Source organism: Lagenorhynchus albirostris, chromosome 14 (genome assembly GCF_949774975.1).
Source record: "Lagenorhynchus albirostris chromosome 14, mLagAlb1.1, whole genome shotgun sequence".
NCBI lineage: Eukaryota > Metazoa > Chordata > Mammalia > Artiodactyla > Delphinidae > Lagenorhynchus > Lagenorhynchus albirostris.
The window spans coordinates 80,630,061-80,648,968 of NC_083108.1; the positions used below are offsets into that span (position 1 = coordinate 80,630,061).

Below are 18,908 nucleotides of genomic sequence, written 5' to 3' on the forward strand. Positions count from 1 at the left end.
GAGCTTCAGATCCCCCATCTGGAAAACAGAACATAACACTTACTTTATGATTGTTGGTGAGGACAAAATGAGGTCATATGGTAAACATACAGTAAAAGATAGGTGATTATTATTCTAATGGGATGAATAAATGAATACTGAATGAGGTGATTTGTCATGAAGATTTTTTAAGAAAAGGGGCCAAAGAAAGCATCAGTTGGCTTGGGTACCCTCATTAGACAGAAATACAGTAAAGAGATAATATGCAAGTCTCCCCATAGCCATGGGCCCTCCCAACCCTCAGTGACGTAAGTACAGACAATGAGTGGGGACACTGTACTTTATGGATACGTTTTCTCAGAGGGTTTAAAGCACCTTCAGAGACAGCAAGAATTATCTCTTCCCCAATCTCCCTATCCCCCCAACTCCCAACCCATAGATGTGAAAATATCCCAGTCTTTTTACATGAACTCTCCTAGCGATCCTGGGGGTGGGGGGCACAGATTACAGCATCAAACAGACCCACACAGATGCAGTCACCTGATTCACAACGAAGTCACCTGATGCAGTGCCATGGGGAGAGGGTGTTTCTTCAATAATGGTACTAATCAACTGGATATCCATATAGGAAAAAGAAAGGATCTTGACCCCTATCTCATACCAAACACAAAAATCAATTCCAGATGAACTACATATGTACATGTGAGAGTTCAAACACCAAAGCTTTTCAAGAAAAACATATGAATATCTTTGTGATCTCAGAGTATGCAAAATTTTCTTAATTTTATGAGACACAAAACAAACTAATGGACCAGAAAGAGCTAAATGGTCTATGTTAAAATGAAGACTGTCTGTTAGTTCAAAGACATCTTTAAGAGTGTGAAAAGTAGGAGATGATTTTGGAATATGTACTGACATCCAGAATACAGAAAGAACCTTTATGTTATGGGCTGAATCGTGTCCCCCAAAATTTATATGTTGAACTTCTAACCCCCAGTAACTCAGTAAGTAACCGTAATTGGAGATAAAGTCTTTAAAGAGGTAATTAAAATGAGGTCTTTAGGGTGGCCCCTAATCCAGTAAGACTGGTGTTCTCATAAGAAGAGGAGATTAGGGCTTCCCTGGTGGCACAGTGGGTGAGAGTCCGCCTGCCTATGCAGGGGACACGGGTTCGTGCCCCGGTCCGGGAAGATCCCACATGCCGCAGAGCAGCTGGGCCTGTGAGCCATGGCCGCTGAGCCTGCGCGTCCGGAGCCTGTGCTCCGCAGCGGGAGAGGCCACAACAGTGAGGCCCACATACCGAAAAAAAAAAAAAGAAGAGGAGATTAGACACAGATACAAACAGAGGGAACACCATAGGAAGACACAAGAAGACAGCCATCTATAAGCCAAGGAGAGAGACCTTCAAAGAAACTTAACCCTGCTGACACCTTGATCTTGGACTTCCAGCTCCAGAATTATGAGAAAAAAATTTTCTGTTGTTTAAGTCATCCATTCTGTGGTACTTTGTTATGTTTGGCCCTAGCAAACTGATACACCTTACAAACAATAAGAGACAATCTTTACCATAAACAAAACAAAAAGACAACCTGCAGACTGGGAGAAAATATTCACAAATGATGAGACCAGCAAGGGCTTAATTTCCAAAATATACAAACAATTCATACAACTCAATATCAAAACAAACAAACAAACAAACCAAAAAAAAACAATCAAAAAATGGGCAGAAGGGCTTCCCTGGTGGTGCAGTGGTTGAGAGTCCGCCTGCCAATGCAGGGGGCACGGGTTTGTGGCCCGGTCTGAGAAGATCCCACATGCCGCAGAGCGGCTGGGCCCGTGAGCCATGGCTGCTGAGCCTGCGCGTCCGGAGCCTGTGCTCCGCAACGGGAGAGGCCACAACAGTGAGAGGCCCGCATACTGCAAAAAAAGAATGGCCAGAATCGAAAAGTCTATAAATAATAAATGCTGGAGAGGGTGTGCAGAACAGGGAACCCTCCTACACCATTGGTAGGAAGGTAAATTGGTGTAGTCACTGTGGAGAACAATATGGAGGTTCCTTAAAATACTAAAAATAGGGACTTCCCTGGTGGCTCAGTGGTTAAGAATCCACCTGCCAATGCGGGGGACACGGTTTCAATCCCTGGTCCGGGAAGACCGCACATGCCGCGGAGCAACTAAGCCCATGTGCCACAACTACTGAGCCTGTGCTCTAGAGCCCAGGAGCCACGACTACTGAGCCCATATGCCACAGCTACTGAAGCCTGCATACCTATAGCCCGTGCTCCAGAACAAAAGAAGCCACCTCAATGAGAAGCCCGCGCACCACAATGAAGAGTAGCCCCCACTCCCTGCAACTATTGAGAAAGCCTGCGCTCAACAAAGACCCAATGCAGCCAATTTATTTATCTATTTTTAAAAAGAAAAAAATCTTAAAAAAAAAAAAAGGGACTTCCCTGGTGGCACAGTGGTTAAGAATCCGCCTGCCAATGCAGGGGACACAGGTTTGAGCCCTGGTCCAGGAAGATCCCACATGCCGTGGAGCAACAAGCCTGTGCGCCACAACTACTGAGCCTGTGCTCTAGAGCCCACAAGCCACAACTACTGAGTCCACGTGCCGCAACTACTGAAGCCCACGTGCTCTAGAGCCCATGCTCTGCAACAAAAGAAGTCACTGGAATGAGAAGCCCGTGCACCGCAATGAAGAGTAGCCCCGCTTGCTGCAACTAGAGAAAGCCCACGCGCATCAACAAAGACCTAACACAGCCAAAAAATAAATTAATTTAAAAAAAAAAAAACCAAACGCTAAAAATAGAGTTACCATATGATCCAGCAATCCCACTCCTAGGCATATATCCCGAAAAGACAGAAAGCTCTATTTAGAAAAGATACACATACCCCAATGTTCACAGGAGCACTATTTACAATAGCCAAGACATGGAAATAACCTCAGGGTCCATCAGCTAATGAATGGATAAAAATGTGTGTGGGGGGGTGTGTATGTGTGTGTAATATATATATATAATATATACGCACACACAACGGAATATTACTCAGCCATTAAAAAGAATGAAATAATGCCATTTGCAGCAACATGGATGGACCTAGAAATTATTATAGTAAGTGAAGTAAGTCAAAAACAAATATTATATCAATTATACATGGAATCTTAAAAAAATGATACAAATGAACTTATTTACAAAACAGAAACAGACTCACAGACATAGAAGACAATCTTATGCTTATCAAAGGGTAATGTGGGGGAAGGGATAAATTAGGAATTTGGGATTAATAGATACACAGTATTATATATAAAATAAACAACAAGAACCCACTGTATAGCACAGGGAACTATACTCCATATCTTATAATAGCCTATAATGGAAAAGAATCTGATATACACAGACACACACACACACAGGTATAACTGAATCACTTTGTTGTACACATGAAACTAACACAACGTAAATCAACTATACTTCAATAAAAAAAATTTTTTTAAATAAGAAACAACCTTTAAAATAATGAAGAAAAGACTTGATCAAACATTTCATAAAAGAAGATATCCAGGGGCTTCCCTGGTGGCGCAGTGGTTCAGAGTCCGCCTGCCTATGCAGGGGACACGGGTTCGTGCCCCGGTCCGGGAAGATCCCACATGCCGCGGAGCGGCTGGGCCCGTGAGCCATGGCTGCTGAGCCTGTGCGTCCAGAGCCTGTGCTCCGCAATGGGAGAGGCCACGACAGTGAGAGGCCCGCGTTAAAAAAAAAAAAAGAAGATATCCAAATAGCAAATAAACATATGAAATGGAGGTCAATTTCGTCAATCATTAGAAAAATGACAAGTGAAACACAGTGAAATAGAACTATATTCCCATCAGCATGGAGGCATGACTACAATGAACATGATGAACACACCAACTCTGGGTAAGGATATGGTGCAATCAGAACCAGAACAATCCGCTGGACAACTACTTGACAGGATCTACTAAAACTGAACATATACGTAAATTCTGACCCAAGCAATTCTGCTCTTAAGTATATGCCCAACAGAAATGCATCCATTTGTTCACCAATCATGCCTAGAATGTTCATAGCAGCACTATGCATACAACCTTAAACTGGCAGTTACCCAAGTGCCCACTAATAGAATGAATAAATCAATTGTGAAATAATCACATAATGGAAAACTGTATAGCAATGAAAATAAATCATCTACAACTGCACACAACAATATGGATGAATCTCGTAAACACAAGGTTGAGCGGTAAAACGCCAAAACCAAAAGAGGACAGACACCCTGTATGATTCCACTAACACAAAGTATGAAAACAGGCAAAATTCATCCACACTATTAGAAGAAGCCAGGACAACAGTGGAGGGAGTGACTGGATGGGAATTCAAGGGGGGTTTGACCCTGGGCTTCCAATTACCCTGGTGTGTTCAATTTGTTAAAATTATACAAATTTTCACAACAGGATTACTATATGTGCACTTTTCTATATGCACATTAGACTTCAAGAAAAAAGCTTTCATTTTAAGCGCACAGTGCCACCACTTTTTGTTTTGGTTCTTTAGAGATGAGGAGCTAAAAACAGAGGCTAGGTGCCGGTCTTCCAATGGGCAGATAAACAGGGCTGAGAGAAAAAAGCCCAATTTTAGGAGATTAGAGAAGAGTCTGCAGCCCCAGGTTGTGCCCTAATAGCTGGCTGTGCACCACCCACTTCTCAGACAGTCGCCTCCCAAGATACAGGACCTGGGGAGGGGACAAGAGGCTGGAAGACAGGCTGAGATCCCCCACTAACTTCGAGGGATGGTCCAGCCTCCCCCATACTCTGCCATCCACAGCAGAACTTTCATTTGTGGGAATTCCCTGGTTGTCTAGTGGTTACGACTCCACGCTCTCACTGCCGAGGGCGTGGGTTCAATCCCTGGTCGGGGAACTAAGATTCCGCAAGACATGTGGCATGGCCAAAAACAAAAAAGAAATCCCATTTGTGTTAGGGACATGGTTACGTCACCCAGCAACCCTGGGGAGTCACTCCTTCCCCATTCTCAGTCCACATGGTTCAGCTAGGCTGGGTGTGGGATTTTGCTCCCCATTTTAGCTGCCATGTGGAGAGAAACTTGCCAGAGAATGAAGCAGAAAGAGGAAGCCAAAAAAAGGGAAGCAAAAATGAAAAGTAGGAGCCAAGACCTCGAGATCTTCTTGGCGCACCTGGATCTAGAAATGCCTAAGGTCACATCCTGAACCTATTACGTAAACCACTGAATTCTGTTTTGCTTAGGGCAGATTGAGTTACATTTGTCACTTATGTCACTATGACAAATCTTCCCCTTCACCACTCTCCAGAAGCCTGTGTGCACTCTCAGTGAGAATAATCCTACCCGCTGCTAACTGCCATTACAGGCATCCCTCACGGTGCTATACCTTTACAAAGCACGAAAATTCACCAATCCGTTCGATCATTACAGAAATGCCAAGAGACACAGGCTGCAGGTATTACTACTATTCCCACTTTTGGGGGGGATTTTTTGGCTGCATTGTGCGACATGCGGGATCTTAGTTAGTTCCCCGACCAGGGATTGAACCCATGCCCCCTGCACTGGGAGCAAGGAGTCTTAACCACTGGACCACCAGGGAAGTCTCACTATTCCCGCTTTCTTTGCCATCCTAGACTTTTCTGAGAGCCGGCAAGGACGTCAGGACCATCTAATTGAATCCTCTCGCTCTTACAATGAGAAGAATGAGGCTCAAGGCAAGAGGCAGCCTGGATACAACCAGAGAATAACAAAACTACAAAGGGCTTGAAAATTCTTCAAAAGCGTGAGGGCAACATTACTGAGACTGTGATGTTCCCTGATCCCCAGATTTGAGAATCTGGCTTTAATCCTTGTCCATAAAGAGAACTTCATCGGATCCACATTCTGCCATTAGAATAATAATGGGGACCATTTCGTCATCCGCCATAATGCTAAGCATTCATTCATTCTCTTACAGGATCCTTCTTTGAGGCAGGTTCTGCTCTCAGCTCCATTTTGCAGCTGAGGAGTAGCTTGCCCCAAATCACTCAGCCAAGTAGCAGAGCTGAGTCCCAACAACAAAGGCTGGGGGTGGGTTGAGGCACCAGAGAGAGTCACCTGTGCCAAGATTTGATTTACGGGGTCCATCACCCCATCTTCTGCTCACTGCTGGAAGGCTGCCTCCTTCTGTTCTGATGTCCACTTCCTTCAGCATTTCTAGGATCCAGCTTAAAAAAAAAAAATCTATCTCCTGAGCAAGCCCTCACCAGTTAACTGAGATCCTTCTGTCAACAGCAGCACCTCCTTATAGCCAACTGGTCCTCCTTCTTCTTTTTCTTTTTTTCCGCCACATGTCAGGCGGGATCTTAGTTCCCCAAACCAGGGATGGAACCCGCGCCCGTTGCAGTGGAAGTGCTGAGTCTTAATCACTGGACCGCCAAGGAAGTCCTTGGTTCTTCCTTCTGAGTTAACACATCTCTGGGTCAATATTCAGGCTGGGGACTTCCCTGGTGGTGCAGTGGTTAAGAATCCACCTGCCAATGCAGGGGACATGGGTTCGAGCCCTGGTCCGGGAAGATCCCACATGCCGCGGAGCAACTGAGTCCATGCACCACAACTACTGAGCCTGCGCGCTAGAGCCCGCGAGCCACAACTACTGAGCCCGTGCACCACAACTACTGAAGCCCGCATGCCTAGAGCCCGTGCTCCGCAACAAGAGAAGCCACTGCAATGAGAAGCCCAGGCACCGCAACGAAGAGTAGCCCCCACTCGCGGCAACAAGAGAAAGCCGCGGGCAGCAACAAAGACCCAACACAGCCAAAAATTAATTAATTAACTTTATAAATAATAATAATTCAGGCTGGATCTCTGCACACCCACTGGTCAGCTGCCTTCATTCTCCATACAACCACAAGAGTCAGCTTTTATAGAGCTTAAATCAGATCACATTACTTCACACCCACCAGGATGGCTAGCATCAAAAAGATAGAAAAAAATAAATAAATAAAATAAAATAAAATTTAAAAAAAGACAGACAGGGCTTCCCTGGTGGCGCAGTGGTTGGGAGTCCGCCTGCCAATGCAGGGGACATGGGCTCGGGCCCCGGTCCGGGAGGATCCCACATGCCGCGTAGTGGCTGGGCCCGTGAGCCATGGCCGCTGAGCCTGCACGTCCGGAGCCTGTGCTCCACAACGGGAGAGGCCACAACAGTGAGAGGCCTGCGTACCACAAAAAAAAAAAAAAAAAAAAAACAGACAGACATACACACACACACACACACACAAGACAGACAATAACAAGTGTGGGTAAAGATGTAGAGAAATTAGAACCCTCATATGTTGCTAATGGGAATTTAAAATGGCGCAGCTACTTTAGTAACTGTCAGAGGAGATTAAACGTAGTTACCCTATGACCCAACAATTCCCTTCCTACGTATATACCCCAAAGAAGTGAATATGTATGTTCACACTAAAACTTGTACATGAATAGTCATAGCAGCATTATTCATAATACCCAAGAAGTAGAAACAACTAAAATGTACATCAACAGACGAATGGGTAAACAAAACGTGGTCTATCCATATAATGGGATACTGTTCAGCCTTAAGAAGTAATAAAGTACTGAGACTTGTTACAACATAGATGAACCTCGAAAACATGAGGCCAAGTGAAAGAAGCCACACACAAAGGACCACATATTATGATTCCACTTATATGGAAATCCAGAAGAGACAAACCCACAGAGGCAAAAAGCAGACTGGCTGTCAGGGGATGGAAGGAGAGGGGAATTGGGAGGTACAGGGCTCACTTTGGGGGTGATGAAAATGTTCTGGAATTAGTTCGTGGTAATGGTTGCACAACATTGTGAATATATTAGGAACCACTGGGGAATTCCCTGGCGGTCCGGTGGTTAGGACTCAGCACTTTCACTGCTGTGGCCCAGGTTCAATCCCTGGTCAGGGAACTAAGGTCCTGCAAGCCATGCAACGTGGCCAAAAAGAAAAAAAGAACCACTGAATTGCACACTTTAAAATGGTTAGATGGTGAATTTTATGGTATATGAATTCTATCTCAATTTAAAAAATATTTTTAATTCCCACCCCCCCAAGAAAATAATCAGATCACAAAGCTACCCACCTCACCACACTTTAAAACTCCCCAGTGGCCTCCCATCACCCAAGCAGTTAAACCCAAATTCCCCACCAGGGCCTAGAAGGTCCTATGTGGGCCTGGCCCTGCAACTTCTCCCACCTCTCCTACTACTTCCCCCCCTCACTCCTTCCATTCCTCCCCCACCCTTTGCCCTTGTTCATTCCTCCATCTGGAATGTTCTTTCCCACAGCTGGCTTCTCATCAGTCAGGTCTCTGTCCAAACGTCCTCATCACCTCCACCCAGAGGCCCTCCCTGACCACCCCCCACCTAAAACAAAACACAGCTCCAGCAAGCTCCACCCCATTACCCTGCTTTACTTCTTCATATCCCTTATCACCCTCTGAAAAGACGTAAATTTTTTTTAAACTATTTATTTCTTTGTTGCCTGTCACTCCAACCAAGAGGGCAGGGATCTTGTCTGTCCTGCTCACAGCTGTGAATTAGCGTACCACGTAGGAGCTACTTGAGAAACACTTCTGGAAAGAATGGATGTATCGACCAACTTCCTGTAAAATCTGAAAGGCAGCCCACTACCTGGTCAGGAGTCCGGGGCACTCAGTGAGTCCAGCCGAGCTCTGTAGGTGCTCAGCGCCAAGCCCTGCCCTAGACCTGTCTGGAACCCTGAAGAAGCAGGAAGAATGATCCCTGCCCTTGAAAGTTCTGAAAATCTTTCAGGGGTCACACAGCACCCAGTGTTTACCCAGCAACCCACAAACAAACGCAAAGGATAGAGCTAAGATTGCCTTGCTGACACCCAAGCTGGAGGCTAGGGTCCAAATCAGCCTCATACAACTGCACTGGCAAACACCCTCTAAAACAGCTTCTTACGGCTTTGCAATCTGACCCGTTCTCCAGAATGAGATGGTTGCAGCTCACACCTGCTCCTGCCTCCTCGCATGGGGACTTTTCTTTTCAGAGGCAGTTAAATATCCAAAGAGGCAGTTAAATATCCAAAGAGGCAGGTGGTATAAGCCTCGTCCCCTGCCACTACCACGCCCCCCCAATTCAGCATCTCTGGGCCACGCACACACACAGCAACTTACCCACTAGGAGTTTGACATCTCGGACTGTGAAATCAGGGTCAGGCATCCTCGAAAAAGAGGAACACAGACATTTGATGAGAAGAAATAACAGGGTTAGACCCAACAATGGGGGCAGAGGGAGGCCATTTTTCCAAGAGAGTTGCCTGGTTCTCATGCTGGGAGTCCAAAATGGGATAACTCAGAGGGAGGGTCACCCCCCAAACCGGTCAGCAGCTTCCTCACCTCAACGGCAAACCAGACCCTCACTCTCCCTGACACCTGAACTCAGCACAGCTACAGAGAAGAGGATGGACATCCACTGTCCCCCTGCCACATGTCCGGGGAAGACTGAAGTGTGCCGCCAGAGTTGGGCATTCAAACGCTTGCTTTCTTTTAGGGTGGGTAGCCCTCTCTGTGGCTCCTCTTCTAGAAAATACTCTCCATAAGGAGTTGTATGGAGGGTGGGAGGGACCCCTTTTAAGTTTAGAGGAAAAAAAAAAAAATATCGCACCAATTCCAGGGATTTGGTGACACTGGCTATGATGACTGTGATGAGGTTCACTATTAATTAATAGTGATGCCAAAGGTTTAATTTCTGTTGGTAGGAATGACTGGCAGTAGATGCTGCGGAGGGAGGGAGGCTGTGATGAAGCCCTTAGCTTCCTCCCCCACCCCTGCCCAAGGGGTGGAAACCTGTTCTTCCAGCCAGCCTCCTGATGGAAGCTCTGAAGAGAATGTAAACCAGACAAGACACCATGGGAGGCAGGTGCTGGGGCCCAAGCCGAAAGGGGAGACGAGGGCCTAGCATCCTAGGAAACACACCCTCCACAGAAAAGGGCCAGTTTCCCACATAGTGCAAGTCTGAGTAGAAAATATGCATGTAGGCGTCCTGCCTCTGGGCCCAGAAGCTGGCCAATCCCTTTGCACCTCAGGCCCTGCCTCAGTTTCCTGATTCAGGGGGAGGACACAATTCTCTTCAGGAAGTCACTGCGTGTAAATGGGGTGGGTCAGGGGAAAAAAGTCCACGCTGTTTAAGTACCCTGTGACCTCTCCATCCAAATTCTCTGAAAATCCAGACTCATCTTTAAAGAGTTTTTCCCCTCTGTCAGGCCTTGAACAAGGAGATACAATCCCCAAATAATGAAGAAAAATCCTTCTCAGTGATGAGAGGTAAAGAAAAGGGTGGAAGAAATCCATCCCAAGCTACAAACTGTGTTAGGGAAAGAGACAGGGGAAGAAGCAATTGGTTTCAGCAACTTACTTAATTCCCAGGCCATCCTTTTCTCTAAATATCAGGGGAACTCTGAGAGCTTCTCTCTGCACGTACTCATAGTTGAAATCTGTTTGGAGATTGGAATTAAAACAGGTTGGTTAAGTCATGAAGGAGCAAATGAACCATGATCCATTGGTTAGGGGAAGAAAAACGATGGAGGAAGGGGCAGGGGTTATACTAGATGCAGACACCAGCCCAAAGGGCAAGAGCTCCCTAGAAAATGACAAGGAAATGGATTAGGCAAAGCCCAAGAGAAGCCATGCCAACTATCAGCTCCTCTGCCTACTCAGTCACTGCCTGCATGCCCCACGGGTCAGAACTTGTCAATGAACAGCCCAAGGCTGGAGAGAAATGGGGAGGGAGCCTCATGAAAGAGCCCCACACAGCCCAGTTATCACTGCAAGAGAGGGATGGATGGAGAAACACATCCCAAGCTGAGCTCAGAAAGTAAAGGAACTGCAAAATTGAAGAATGCCACCTGGGAGGATCTGAAGCCCCAGAGAGGAGGCTGGGAGGAGGGTTCTCATTGTAGCCGAGCATCAGGGAAGATCTTATTGTAATATCCTGCATGGTGAAGGGGAGGGGGGAAAAGCCGGTTTCCCTGGAAACTGTGTATCTGGTGCCAAAATAACTAGGGAACTGGGCACAGCTTTGCTGCCTTAATAGTGAAATTCTGCTGCAGCCATCAGAACACTTGCTTCAGCTGGATAACCAAGAGGGATGCTCCCCAGGTGAAGACTGTGTGAAGGGGACATGACGCTTGTCTAGTGTAGACCCCCAACATCCTTATCGAAAGCCCTAGAGCACGAAGGAAGCCTTAGCTTCCATCCTCCTGAGTTCCAAAAGTAGGGGATCTGACCCAACCATATCCCTAAATATGGAGGTGAGGGAGGCGGAGATAAATCCTCATATCCCCAAATCCTCAGGTAACTGAAGCAATTCACAAAGGCACAAGCCCTCCCTGGCCATTCAGAAGGGAGATAGAGGAGATCCCAGGCCACTGAAGCCCCTGCCCCAAGGAACAGTTCACTAGGGCAGCTTGGGGGAGTGGGGGTAGGGAGAGGCCAAGGCAACTCTGCTCAGAGGAGAGAGAACAAAACCAGAGCTGGGGAAAGTCCTGACCTTAGCAGCTCAGATCCCCAGGAGCTCCCAGTGAATGGGGATTCCTAAGGATTTAAAGGCAGAGAAGTTTAAGAAGCTTCTACTTTGAATCCAGGCTAAGGGCTCCTTCTGTTTCTCAGCTCCTCCCTCGAGTTTTGGGGCAAGATCTGAATTAACAACCAAAAACCCTAGAGCCCTCTCTCTTGAAAGGAGCCTGGACAGCAGATTTAAGGGCTCTCCCTCGCTGGAAACCCCCAGCCCACCCCATACACACACACCCAGAGTCCACCCCCAGGGTCAGCTTCAACTTCCTCAAATGAGCCTGAGAAAACACTGAGATCCTGGGCAGAGAATTCCTCACCAATGACCAGGAAGAGCTGCATACTGCTTTCTCCTCCGATCCGCCAAACGACTCAAGAAAAATGGGGAAGGAGAGGAATTAAAACCCCATTTGTGCTAAGGAAATTTAAATGTAGTTGAGACTAGACCCCTGAACTGTCTGGCCTCTGGGTGCAATGCTCTTAAGACCTGGCAGGCTGGAAGAAATTTCTTCTTCCCTCCTCGCACAACTACCCCCTACCACCGAAGCCAGGCACTCCAGGAAGCAATGGGCACAAAAGAGAAACTTCAAAAATGCAAAGCTAGGCGGTCTCTCCTAGGAGCTAACCCCATAGCCCTAGCCACTCAACCGGAACCTGGAGGCGGGAGGCGCTTCCCAGTTATCAGCTCACTGAGGGATGGGAGGGTTTTCCAAGGGGGAAGGGGATAAACAAAATGGGAACAGAGTAATGTAAAGGAAACCCAAATGTCTGAGGGGCAAAAATGAACTTACAAACCCCAGAAGGGCATAGGGAGATGCCTAAGTAGGCTGGGCAAATCCAAAACCCCAATCCCACAGGCCAAACCAGGGGCCTTGCAGGCCTTAGACCCAAGCCAGACAGAGCATAAACTCAAAGTCTGGAAGACACTCCCAGACACTTTGCTAGTACCAGGGTCAGGGAGGTAGGCCCTGAAGGTCTCAGGCTAGGGTGACATTCCCAAACCCCAGAGGCTTCTCCAACTTCTGCTCTAAACTGGCAGGGCCCACAAGAGGGACAGAGCTCTCAAGGCCTCAGCCCTGGGAAGAGACCCTGTTTCCCAGGGGGGGTGCCCCAACTCTTCACCTCAAACTGCCAGGGGGCAGCCTGAAGCCTGATGGGGGGAACCCCCTTACCCACAGTCCCCACTTCAAGCATCAGGGATGCAGGGCTAGAGACCTCAGGCTTAAGTGGGATCCAGCCAACACCTCCGGGTCACCCACCCTGCTCCCATCTCGCAGGGCTCACAAGGTGATGGAGCTCAGCAGACCCCAGGCCTGAGGAGGTGTCACTAAGTGACCGGGGGCGTCCCCAGCGCCAGGTCCTAACTGGCAGGGCCCGAAATGTCACGGGGTTTGCGAGGCTACAGGCCTGGGGGTCCCCCACCCCAATACCCCTGGGGTGCCCCAGCCCCGCTCCAGCCCATCGGCTGCACCTCGTGCAGCGCAAGGAGCTGGGCCGGCTCCGGGAGGGGTAGAACGCGGCGCACCCGCCCTCCATCTGTCTGCCCGTCGGTCCCCAGGTCCCTCAGTCCGCCGGCCCCCTGGCTCTACCCACCCTGGGGCTGCTGGTGGGCGCGGGCCGGGCCTAGGCCCACGCCCGGCCCCGGTTCCCGCCTGCCCTCCTCCCTCGCCACCCAGCCCACCCCACCCCCCCAGTGCTCGGCCTCGTTTCGTCACCGGATCCCCTGGAATGGGGGACGCGGGCGCGAAATACGAACCCAGCCACCGGCAGCTCCCTCCCCACGTGCGCTCGGGCCGCGCCGCGGAGGACTGCCCGAGGAGGGGGCGCCTCACCTTTGCCCTCCATGGCGTGCACGAAGTCCCCCTGGTACAGCTGGCTGCGCAGCTTCTCCTCCAGGCTGAAGCCGCGGACGCTGACGATCTCCTCCACGTCCGACAAGTCCTCGTTCTCGTCGTATCTCTGGCGGTCAATCGGGCGCTGCAGGGACCCAAACCAGAGAGCCCGGGACATTACTGGGGGAAGTGGGGGTCGCCTCTCACCCTGGGCCCAGCTCGAACAGGTGCAGGAGCCGCGCGCCCCCTGCACCCCACCACTGCGACCGGAGCAACTTTGCGCAAAAGCCAAAGATGCTGAAAATGGGCATAATGAGAGGGGCCAGCGCCCCCAGGGTCAAGCTGCGCCCTAAACAGGGCACTCCCCTCCTGCATCTTTGGAGGCCATGGAAGGGATATCTGGGGGAGTCTCCCTTGCCCCCCACCCCCGAGAGGTGTTAGGTTTTGCCCACTCGGCCGGGAGCCTGGTTATGTAACCCGCGAGGGGGGCTCGGCGCACGGGCTGGCGGGGCATTTGTAGGCCCCGGGAGGAGCCGCCGCAGCGCCCGGCTCGGCGCTAACAGCAGCCCTGGCGGCCGCAGCGGCAGAGCCGGGAAGCCGGAACTGGGGGCCGGCGGCATTTCTAAGACTGGAGCCGCCCCCGAGCTACGGGGGAAGCTGGAAAGCTGAAATGGAAGGGCTGAGACCCCAGCCGCCCCCGCCGACCGACCGCCAGTGCAAGAAGAAGAGATGGGAGGGGGGGTTCGGGGCTTGGGAGGGGGAGAGGCAGACGGCCCGCCACAAAGCTCCCATCGGAGACCCCAAAACGCACCAGCAGCTGTCTCATCTCCCCACAAGCGCGCGCGCACACTCACTTCCTAAGGAGAATCCCCCGCCACTCCCCGCATCCCCTGCCTCCTCCCTCCACCGCCGAGCGCCCAGCCCCGCAGCCCCCCAGATTCCGGGCGAACCCGAGCCCGCTGAGCCCCCCCTCCACGCCTTTCCCCGCTACCACCTCCCCACTTAAGTGTCTGAGACTCTGAGCCTCACAAGGGACTGGAGGAGTAAGCTGCTTGCTTCCTTTTGCATGCAATTTATTATATTTTTTTCCGGTCCTCTTGCAAAATACAGAAAAGGAAAGAAAAGGCAGCAAGAAACAACAACAAAAAAAATAGATCTATCATATACCAGATACAGATTTGGAAAAAAAAAAAAAAGCTACACACCAATCTTCTTCCAGAGTCTTTCTCTGCCTCCATTTTTTTAGGAGAGTTCACCAATTAATTGTCAACACTCCTGCCCCCTGCATTTTGGCGGAGGGGGGAAGGAGGGAAGACCAAAGAAAACAAACCAAAAAATAAATAAATAAAGCTAGCCAGAGCCGAGATCTACAAAGTTTTGCACCAACACTTAAGCAGATCCGTTTGCAAAGTCCTAGGAAACCATTTTCAGCAGTTGTGGGGGGAGGCGTCGACGTCATAATCCCCGGAACGTAAACATTGTTGCCGATCGCGCTCCGAGCCCGCGGCCCGGCTTGGGGGGGGCACTCGGCCCGGGATGGGGGTGGGCGGGGGCGGTGGCCTGAGGAGGTGTGGGGCGGGGAGGGCGCCCGGGAGGCACCGGGCGCCGTTAGCGCCCTGGCATCGCTGTTTTGTTGTTGGGTCACGAGTGCGCCTCTGCACGCAGGCGCCGCCGCCGCCCGGGAGTTGTGTGCAGAGCTGACTTTTGGAAGGGCTGAGTTGCAGGCGGCGGGCGCATCCCGGAGATGGCGGGGCAGGGAGGAAGGGAAGGAGGGAGGGGGTGGGGAGGGAGGTGCAGATTTGCACGGCTGGCCTCAGCGGGAGGCGCGGAAATGCAAGCCGAGCATGCTGGAGTGAAAGCCCCCGGGGCCTGGCACCCCCCAAAAACGACCTCCCACCTCAATCCCTGCCCCCATTGCCCACGGCCCCCACGGGCTACCCCTCTTCCTCTTCCTTCACTCACCCCACCTCGTTACCTACGTGGCCGACCCAAATTCAAAACATTTTGTGTATATATAATTTTTTTCTTTTCTACTACGTCTTTTTTTGGGGGGATCCTCTCTAGATCCCCATAAGCGGACCTGCCATACGGAGGAGGCATTTGGGGGCTCAGGAAGAAATTAGCGCAGCTCCATACCTGTACGGACTGCATAGCTTTTAAACTCCTGGACTCAAAGATAAGGATCCACATACACACAGGTACAGGAAATACAGCCAGACCAAAGCCTTTTAAGACCCGAGCTGACCGGAAGACGTTGCCTTTCATTCATTCACTCTGCCCGCGTCGGTGGAGTCCTTTACTAGGCGACAAACCCTGCAAGAGAAGTTGGACATTTTTTAAAGGTCCCTGCGCTCGCCAAGCGGAGGAAATAGATGCTCAGGAGTGAACTACCGAGAGAATCGGATCTGGCGCCTCCTAACGCAGCTGGCAAACATGCGAAGGGTAAGCCCTTATTGGCGGTTTACAGGAGAAATGTCGGTGGAAAGGTGCAAGGCGCTGGGATGGGGCGCGGGGAACTTTGGGCACCCCTTGATTAAGCCTACAGCGCTTCTTGGCGGAGGTATGGGCACCCTCTATACAAATATGGAGTATCATTAGATCTCAGTATGCTGTCCACATACCTCATTCACTGTGACCACCCCCAAAACTGGAATCCTAAACGTGTTATCCTGTAAGTCCATCATGAACAACAGTCAGGTCGACTTTGGTTGTGAGAAAAGCTGGCCCTAAACATTCTTCCAGCCCAACTAGGCCTGATCTTGGAGGTAAAGATCACGATGAGATGACATGGCACCAGGGCTACAGTAAAAGAGCCTTATACCTGCTCATAACAGGCTTTGCAAACAAACTTCCCATACTTTTAATTTTACTTCTCTCATGAACTCTGTGGGATAGTTGGAGCAAATCATTTTGCAGATGGGAAACTGAGGCTCAGAGAAGTTTTGAATCTGGTTGATTGCTTTACCCTCATATCCTCCCCGGTGTCAACACAGTGATCAGACAGATAAGTGGAGAGGAAGTGGCTTCCCCATCAGAAATCAGATGTGAGCCGTCAGCGTAAGAGACAGCTTCCCCCTCACTCACCTTGAAGTTTCCTGTCCTATCTTTCTGTGTTTTTTTCCACCCACCCTCCAAAGACTACTCGTTGAAGTCTGTTTTAATCCAAGTCCACTAGCTGGCGAACTTCAAAATTTTTTTCCAAACTGAAATCGCCCACCTTGGCTTAATGGGCGTGAGAGGGGTTTTGCCTTCAGCCTCTGTCAAGAACCAGGGACCGTTGTATTTGCTTCTCTCTTTTGCAAGAACCCTTTAAGGGAAATAGTTTTGTTATTCCTCATTTTGCAGATGAGGAAACTGTAACTCAGAAAGGGAAAGCCAATCCCCAAGATCACACAGCTTATATAAATGGGGCTGCTGGGGCTCAGACTGGAGCCTGGCTCTGCCATCACATCCTTGTTTTGGATATTGACCATCTTCACTGCTCCCACATAATGAGATAAACCTGTTCAAAGGAGGGTGCAGTGGGCTGGAAGGTCATGAGTTAAGTGCAGGAAAGCAAAACTGTGAAATAAAACACTTGGTCTTAATTCTCCTTTCCTCCCAAAGACCCTACTGCCTCCCCATGTGGTCTCATGGTGTCCCCAAAAGCTGGTATCAGGAAAAGACCCAATGGCAGACACCTTAGTGTAAAAACAGTTAAGTCCATATATCACCCCGATGGGGAGTTCCTGGCCTGTCAGAGTGGGAAGGGGTTGAGTAGTCACCTAATTTAATCCCCTCCCTCTACAAACCGCCAGGAAACCACAGACCAGAGAGAAGAATGGGCCAGCCGGGGGTTTGTTCCCCTTTGACGCCCCCAGAATGCCTACCCTGCCGCCCGCTACTAAGTGGTCACTCAATAAATGTTGGGCCCTTGATGGATCACCTTCCCAGCAATATTTGCATTTTCTCTTTATCAGTAATTGGCAGATGAAAGGCTTTGTCCTCTTGTTGAAAGAATCCCAGGCATTTGCTCAAGTGGGGGGAGGAGGTTATGTTGGGCCGAAGGGGGAAGGGCCAAGACCCTTGAGCTCCTTCCTTGGCTAATTGTCCCCGAGGAGTGGACTGTAGGTGAGAGAGCAGAGGGAAGCTTAAGGTGATTCCCCAGGAGAGGGTTGTTTGTTTGTTTGTCTTTTCTTGCAGGAAAAAAAAGACCAGGCCAGTTGTATTTGAAGCATAATAATAATGACTTCCTGGAGCCTCTTGCTCATTCTTACAAAAGGCCCAGTCAGATCCTGGCTGTATTGGCCCCATTCATTCATTTCTTCATTCATCAAAGGTTGATTGAGCGGCTCTGTGCTCTAAAGACAGAAGGTAGAAAAACCAGCTCCGATTGTAGACTTACTCCAGGCTGGGCAAGGGGTGGGCCGCCAGCTTCCCAAGCAAGTTAGGAAGGGCTGATACTCTATGGAACTCTTAGAATCCAGCATTTTCACACTGTCAGAAACTGAAGCTGTCATATTCATGTATAATTATAATAGCTGCTGATTTTTGAGAGCTAACTATGTCTTTGAGCAAAGCCTCTCACATTTGCTATCTCTGAAAACTCGTCAAAGTTCTGAGGGAGGGTCTGTAATTGCCCACTTTTACAGCTGAGGCTCACAGAGAGGTCAAGTAACCTGCCCACATTTTAGGGCTGTGAAATAGCAAAGACAGGATTTGAACCCAGGGCTTGTAGGAATCCAGAGCCCACAGGCTTCTCACTATAACTCCCTGCAGGGCTGCCCCATAGAACATGCAGATGGAAATGTTCTATGTCTGTGCTGTGTAATATAGGAGCTTCTAGACACATGTGACTGTTGAGCGCTTGAAATGTGGCTCGTGGGATAAAGGAACTGAATGTTGAATTTTATTTAATTTTAATTAAATTTAAATAACTATATGTAGCTAGTGTCTATCTTACTGGACACTAGTCCAGTGCAACCTTAGAGTGTTTTCCAGAGTTCATCTCGGGGGAAGGAGGCCAGGAATATCTGCAAAGGTTTTTCTAGAAGGAGCCATCTGGTACAATGTGAATGTTTGGAGTGTTAGCCCTTAAACCACCCATTCTGAGTGCCTGCAAGAGCATGGCACTGTAGGCACCTGGGGATGCCAGTCGGATATAAAATTGTCCCACCTACCCAGATCTGACCAATAAACTTCTCAGGGACAGATAATTGGTGATGGGGCAGGAAGCCTTAGAAATGGATAACTACTTCCTGATATATATCCTATTGTCAGACTCAAACCCAAAGATGCAGTTCATTGTAGCCCTGTTTCCATCAGGAAAAGATTGAAAACGATCTAAAAGTTGGGGAACTGATTAAATAATTCTTGGACCATTTATCTGCCCAATGAAATGCTATCAAATCATTAAAAAGAATAAGGTAGCTCTATATATACTGATGTAAAATGATTTCATGATATCCTTAAATTAAAACAAGGTGCAGAATGATACTAAATTGTGATGACCA

The 18,908-nt window shown here is 49.2% G+C and overlaps 1 protein-coding gene across 14 annotated transcripts in view; it reads right to left on the bottom strand.

The window, feature by feature from the left end:
* KDM2B (lysine demethylase 2B) overlaps positions 1-15,696 on the bottom strand; it is a 123,662-nt gene extending 107,966 nt beyond the window's left edge. For 4 of the 14 annotated variants that reach the window (XM_060121130.1, XM_060121127.1, XM_060121134.1 and 1 more), the window contains exons 1-4: positions 15,553-15,582; positions 13,417-13,561; positions 10,431-10,509; positions 9,191-9,237 (exon numbers count right to left, since the gene is read on the bottom strand). In XM_060121130.1, coding sequence (XP_059977113.1) covers positions 9,191-9,237; positions 10,431-10,509; positions 13,417-13,561; positions 15,553-15,567 — 286 coding nt within the window. In that variant the 5' untranslated portion in view covers positions 15,568-15,582. Of the gene's footprint in view, positions 1-9,190; positions 9,238-10,430; positions 10,510-13,416; positions 13,562-14,227; positions 14,261-14,621; positions 14,933-15,552 lie in introns of those variants that run through there. The other 10 variants (XM_060121136.1, XM_060121132.1, XM_060121131.1 and 7 more) reach the window with 6 other exon arrangements.
* Between the last annotated feature and the right edge of the window lie 3,212 nt (positions 15,697-18,908).